The 6,602-nt window shown below is 47.1% G+C and overlaps 1 protein-coding gene across 6 annotated transcripts in view; it reads left to right on the top strand.

The window, feature by feature from the left end:
• The window catches only part of Acsbg2 (acyl-CoA synthetase bubblegum family member 2), a 36,421-nt gene that overhangs the window by 4,804 nt on the left and 25,015 nt on the right, over positions 1-6,602 (top strand). For all 6 annotated transcript variants that reach the window (XR_004112447.1, XM_031348189.1, XM_031348188.1 and 3 more), the window contains one exon: positions 1,742-1,971. Coding sequence is in view for 5 of the 6 variants with exons in the window: in XM_031348188.1 (XP_031204048.1) it covers positions 1,742-1,971 (230 nt within the window). In the remaining variant the exon portion in view is untranslated. The remainder of the gene's footprint in view (positions 1-1,741; positions 1,972-6,602) is intronic.

Below are 6,602 nucleotides of genomic sequence, written 5' to 3'. Positions count from 1 at the left end.
GGGAGGCAGAGGCAGGAGGATTTCTGAGTTCGAGGCCAGCCTGGTCTACAGAGTGAGTTCAAGGACAGTCAGGACTACCCAGAGAAACCCTGTCTCAAAAAACAAAAACCAAAAACAACAACAAATTTGCTTATTGTTTCATTTTATGTGTGTGGGTGCTTAGCTTACATGTGTGTCTGCATACACCACGTGTTTCCATTTAGTCCGAGGTCCTTGCTAGAGGCAGGTTCATTTCCTAGCCCCCAACACTGTGAGATAATATGTTGTTATAAAACCTCCCAGCCTCAAACATCCTATTACAGTAAAAGAAAACACACCCAGGCTCAGCTAGGAACATATGACCCTTCACACGTGGAGATTCGAATGAGAGGTGTCCCTCACAGTCTGGGGCATTTGAACACCTGCTCTGCAGCTGGTGCTGCTGCTGGGGAAATCCACAGGAAGTGCTGCAGGAAGTCTGTCCCACAGGTGGGCTTTGAGATGAGAGCCCAATTGATGGAGCAATAAGAAAAGAGGTCTCAGCACATGAATGTAGCTTTGCTTTAAGAGCCCACTCATGTAAGAACTACCCTACTATGAATCCTTCTTTAGTAAAAAAACCAAACCAAACCAAGCCAAAAACACTCCCTGAGCCCTCGCCCCAATACCACGATCAATGAAATTCTCAAGGCCTGTGGGTTGCAACCCCTTTGTGGGCTTCATGACCCTTTCATAGAGATCACATATCAGATATCCCATATGTCACATAAAATTCATAAGAGTAGCAGAATTTTGTTGCTATGAAGTAGGAACAAAAATAAATTTATGGTTGGGTGTCCCCACGGCATGAGCAACTGTATTAAAGGGTCGCAGTATTAGGAAGGTTGAGAACCATCTAGGCTTAGAAGGTACTTACCACACTTAAACCATAGTGCACTGATGTCCCATGATCCTGTGGTCTCATAATAGCTTTTCTCAGTTTTTGTTTGTTTTTTTTATTTCCCTTTATGAGATGATGTCTCATTTAGCCCAGGCCAGTCTTGAACTCACTATGTAGCTAAGGATGACCTCAGACTCCATTGTGTGTGTGTGTGTGTGTGTGTGTGTGTGTGTGTTATACCCACATTTGTGTGGAGGCCAGGAGGCAATGTTGTCAGTCTTCCTGAGCCACTCCTATTTATTTGAGGTAGTGCATACAGGCCCGCCCACTCTTGGATTTTTTAACCTGGTGTGTAGGAGCTGAACATATGTCCTCACGGTTGCACAGCAAGGACTGATGGACTGAGTGAGCCTATTCCTTGCCCCAGTCCTAAACTTTGGGATTCCTGAGCACTGAGCTGACAAACAGGTGCCACCATGCCTGCCTCCTCTTTCAAGAAAAAATTAATTACATGTATTTGTTTGTTTTTGAGGGTGGGGCATGCCTCAGTGCATATCTAGAGGTCAGAGGGCAACTTTGAGGAGCTGGTTCTCTCCTTCCCCTATGTGCTTTCCAAGGCTTGAACTCAGGTCAGCAGCTGGGTGGTGCGAGCTTCTGGCCTCCGAGCACTTCAGCCCCTTCCTACATTTGAATGGAAATCTCCATGGGGGCTGGAGATGCCACTCAGTGGGAGGAACTCTTGCTACACCTTCTCCTGGCCTCAGTGGGCACTACAAGTGCCCAGTGCACAGACACATTCAGGCAATACATCAGCTATAAAGCATTGGCCCGGTGTATACAGATCCCCCCCATTACAGAACTGCTTACCCATGACTCTTACAGCTGTCCCCAGACTGTGGTGTACTCACTGTGATGGAGAGGTGCTCCTGAGGCTGTCTAAACATGGTCCAGGCCATGAGACCCCGATGACCATCCCTGAGCTGTTTCAGGAATCTGTTGAACGATTCGGCGCTTATCCAGCCCTAGCCTCGAAGAACGGCAAAAAGTGTGAAACACTAACATTCAGCCAGTACTATGAACTTTGTCAAAAGGCAGCCAGATCTCTGATCAAGGTGAGCAGCTCCCCTCCCACTCAGTCATTCAGAAGCGGTGTTCCATAGAGCTTGGTATGGGAGACTCTGGGGTCCCAGCATACACGGAGCTGAGGCAGGATGGTCCTGAGTTCCAAGGCAGCCTGAGGTACAAGGTGAGACACCCTGTCTCAGAAAATGAACAAAAAAGAAGTTGGGCTGGGCCCCAGTAGTGAGAGTGGTCTCTAGCAAACACAAAATCCTCGGTTCTGTTCCTAGCACTACATAAAACTAGGTGTGATGGTACGTACACACCTGTCATCCTTTCTCAGGATGTAAAAGCAGGAGGGCCAGGAGTTCTAGGCCAGCCTTGGCAACACAGTGAACCAGAGTGCAGCCTGGGCTACATAAGATACTGTTTTAGTTACTTTTCTATTGTGGTGAGGAGACATCATGACCAAGGCAACTTATAAAATAAAATTTTGTATATAATTTTTATATAAATAAATTTTATATATAATTATTGAAATTTTATATAAAAGAATATTTTAATTGAGGCTGGCTTACAGTTAACAGATTTAGTCCATTATCATTATGACGGGATGCATGGTCCACATTGTTATGAAATATAATGCAGCACTCGGGAGTGGGGTACCTGGCAGGCCCATGCCAAGGTATCCCCTTTGGGAAATCACACCATGATAGAGACCTGATTTAAGGGAAGTTTACTGTGTGTGGTGGGGGGGTTGGAGGCAAGAAGGACCTAGAAAAGGGCTAAATGGAGAGAGAGTGGGGACAGAGAAATGCAGAAAGAGAAAGAGAGGCTGCCCAGGAACATGTGGGAATGGAGAGAAAGAGAGAATGAGAAGGGAGAGTGAGAAGGAAGAAGAGGAGGAAGAGGAGGAGGAGAAGGAGGAGGAAGGGGATGGAGTGGAGAACAAGGAGTAATGGCTGCTGCTGATGACATAAGCTGTTGCTAGGCAGCTGTTGGGAGGAGCCTAGCAGAATTGTCTGTAAGGCAATACATAGTCTATTCTAGTCTCAACACTTTCAAAGTCCAAAGTCTCTTCTAAGACTCACAGCAGTCTCTTAACTGTAAACCCAAAACTCAGATCACATATGTTCAGCATACAATGACACAGAACATACATCACCATTCCAAAAAGGACAGAAGGGAGTGTGGAGGAAACACTGAACCAAAAAAGACCAAAACCCAGAAAGGAAAACTCCATACTCTGAGGTCAAAGGGCTTGGGTGGCTCCGCTGTGTGACATCCTCTCTCCCTTGGGCTGGCTCCATGCCCAGTGTGCACCTCAGCACCTCCACCATCTCAATCTAGCCTTCACTTCCACACACTGCAGTAATCTCTCCTGGCTCCAAGCAGACTCCCAGGCTATGTACCTGGCCTCTGCAGCTCTCCTTCCCAAAGCTGTGTGACTCTCTTCATGAACCAGAACCACGTGGTTGATGCTGCCAAGTCCTGCTGCCTGTCTGATGGAGACTGTCTAGTGCCAAGGCCCACATTCACATGTGCTTTGACCTACTGCTCTCCTTCGTTGTCTAAATCCTTTTAGTTACTTAGGTGTTTTCCTGTCACAGGTTACAGGGCTCAGCAGCAGGCTTTCCTTTTAAGCTTCTCGTGTCCTTGAGCACAGGACTTGTGCGTTATGCTTCCTGCTGCTGCTTCTCTCTTGTCTTTCTCTCTGCTGTGCATCTTCTTCAGGTAAGAATTTACATAGGACTGAGCACTAACAACCACACGACAGTCACTAGCAGGATGTTTTGATCTCCTCCGCCAATGCCATTAATCTAAAACTCTTCCATTTAGCCTCAGGCAGGTTCTCAGACAAGGGCTAAAATGCAGCCATATTCTTTGCCAAAATATCTTAAGAGAGGTCTTTAGCTCTGTTGCTTACATTCTTACCCTCTGAAACTTTTTAAGCTGGACCTCTATAGTCTGTAGTCTCCCAGAACCACTGTTTTCCAAGATCCTACTAGGAAGGCCCATTAAGTCCCATTTCAACCATTTTTTCCTGTTTTTTTGTTTTCTCTTCTTTTTTAGGTTTTTCAAGACAGGGTTTCTCTGTGTAGCCCTGGCTGTCCTAGAACTCACTCTGTAGACCAGGCTAGCCTCAAACTCAGAAATCCACCTGACTCTACCTCTTAAGTGATGAGATTAAAGGCATCCACCACCACTGCCAAGCTCAACCATTTTCGGTATCCAAAATCTCAACAGGTAATATAGTCAGGCCTGTCACAGCAGTACCCCATTCCTGGTACTAACTTCTAACTCACTGTACACCATGCTGATACACCATGACCAGAGCAAGTTTTATAAAGGGAAGCATTTAATTGGGGCTTATTTACAGTTTCAGAGGTTTAGTCCATTACTATCATGGCAGGAAGCAGACAGGCATGGTACTAGAGCAGTAGCTGAGAGCTTTACATCCTGATCTATAGGCAGAAGGCAGAAAAAGAAAGAAGGAGGCTGGATCTGCTGTAGGCTTTTGAACCCTCAAAGCCCACCCCAGTGACACACCTCCTCCAACAAGGTCACATGTTCTAATTATTCCCAAACAGTTTCACTAACTGGGAACCAATCATTCAGGCAAAAGGCCCATGTCGACCTTTTTCATTCAAACAATCACAGTAAATAAATGTAATTTTTAAAAGGTTGGAGCTGGGGTGGCAGCTCAGCAACTAGGAACTCTTCCTACTCTCTCAAAGTGTGTGAGTTTACTTCTCAGCCATGAGAACTCTTCCTGCTCTCTCAAAGTGTGTGAGTTTACTTCTCAGCCATGAGAACTCTTCCTGTTCTCCCTAAGTATGTGAGTTTACTTCTCAGCCATGAGAACTCTTCCTGCTCTCCCAAATGTGTGAGTTTACTTCTTAGCCATGAGAACTCTTCCTGCTCTCCCTAAGTATGTGAGTTTACTTCTCAGCCATGAGAACTCTTCCTGCTCTCCCAAGTGTGTGAGTTTACTTCTCAGCCATGAGAACTCTTCCTGCTCTCCCTAAGTATGTGAGTTTACTTCTCAGCCATGAGAACTCTTCCTACTCTCTCAAAGTGTGTGAGTTTACTTCTCAGCCATGAGGCTCAGGGACCCATGGCCACCTGCTACTCCAGCTCCCAGGGACCCAACACCTCCTTTTGGCTTCTGTGGGCAGCTATATGCACATGGCCACATGCAGACATACACACATCTAAATAGATACAACTGAGGAGGTGAAGAAGAGAGGATCCTCGGCTCTCTGGCTGGCAGCCTGGCCTGCATGGTTAGCTTCAGGGAAGAAGTATGAGAAGATACAAAGGAAGTGAGCTGGGGTAATGCAGACCAGCAATCAGGAGGACCCAACAAGTGCCCAGAACTCAAAAGCCTCAGTGTGCCTACAGTCCTGGGTGAGTGAGTGAACAAAGGCTCTCCTCAAAAGCCCACTGGCCTGGCTGAGGTGTCAAGTGCCTGGTCCAGAGGGAGACCTGTTTCAACACAGAGCCATGGCAAACAACAGAGGTACTGCCAGGTCTCCTCCATACTCACACACCCAGATGGATGGCATATGGATGGCATGTGAGCTGTGACTGTCTCTGTGTGCACACCCATGTATAGGCACATACAACATTCATACACATTTCCTACAAATCAGACATACAATCAGCAGACCACCTGGCACTTCTTCCTCTCACATATGCTCAGAGGGATCAAGATTAAGGTCGTAAAGGGAAATCCATTCATCTGTATCCACCCCAGCACACAGCAGGAGACAGGCAGCTCCAAGTGCCTAGTGCTGCTATATAAGCAAAGTGTAATGTCTATACACCAGGATATTATGCATCTTTGAAAATAGGGAACTCTGATACAAGGTTCTAAGTGAAAAGACCTTGGGGACAGGATACTCGTTGCTGGGAACCTCACATAGAGGATGTACACTGCAGGATCTCATTCCTGAGGAGTTCCTAGAGCTATCAGGCCCATGGCATCAGGAATGGGATGGTGGCCTGGTAGAGGTGTGTGGGGCCTGGTGTTTTGCTGCTGTGGCCTGGGTATCTCTCTCTGCAGCTGAGGCCTGGTGCTGCCGCTCTCTGCTGCTAGGGCATGTGTCGGGGGTACATTAGTCAAAAAGGCGGCAATGTATAAATGAGATATTTTATTATAAGAAAAAGAAAATAGGCTGGTCAAGTAGAGAGAAGAAAAGGAGAGGAAGGAGAAGAGAAGAGAAGAGAGAAAGGAAAGAACAGAAAGCAAGAAGGCAAAGAGCAAGAAAGAGAGGGAGGAGGGGGCAAGAGAGGGAGGAGGGGGCAAGAGAGGGAGGAGGGAGCAAACCACCCCTTTTATTGTATGGAGTGTGGCTATCTGTCTTTGGGGTGAGGCATGCCTGGTTGTGGTTAGATTACTGGGGGTAGGGTCCAGCTAGAATGCTGGGAGCTTGGGGCTTTGTCTGCCTGATAGAGCACACATCTCCTGCGGGGGGCAGCTGTGAGGGGTTGTGACTGAAACAGGAGCCAAAGAATCAGGAGCTAGAGCTGAACTCCTTCCACCCCCTGCAGGCAGAAACTGCCCACTAGGGCTCCAAGGCTCAAGGCCAATTACTCGATTGAACCTAAGTTGTCTGAACAGACCACTGCCCTATAGGGGGGCGGAGTTAATGTTGAATGGGTTCCGAGATTCATGCGG

Source organism: Mastomys coucha, unplaced genomic scaffold (assembly GCF_008632895.1).
Source record: "Mastomys coucha isolate ucsf_1 unplaced genomic scaffold, UCSF_Mcou_1 pScaffold3, whole genome shotgun sequence".
Classification (NCBI taxonomy): domain Eukaryota; kingdom Metazoa; phylum Chordata; class Mammalia; order Rodentia; family Muridae; genus Mastomys; species Mastomys coucha.
This window is presented reverse-complemented; position numbering and strand designations above follow the sequence as displayed.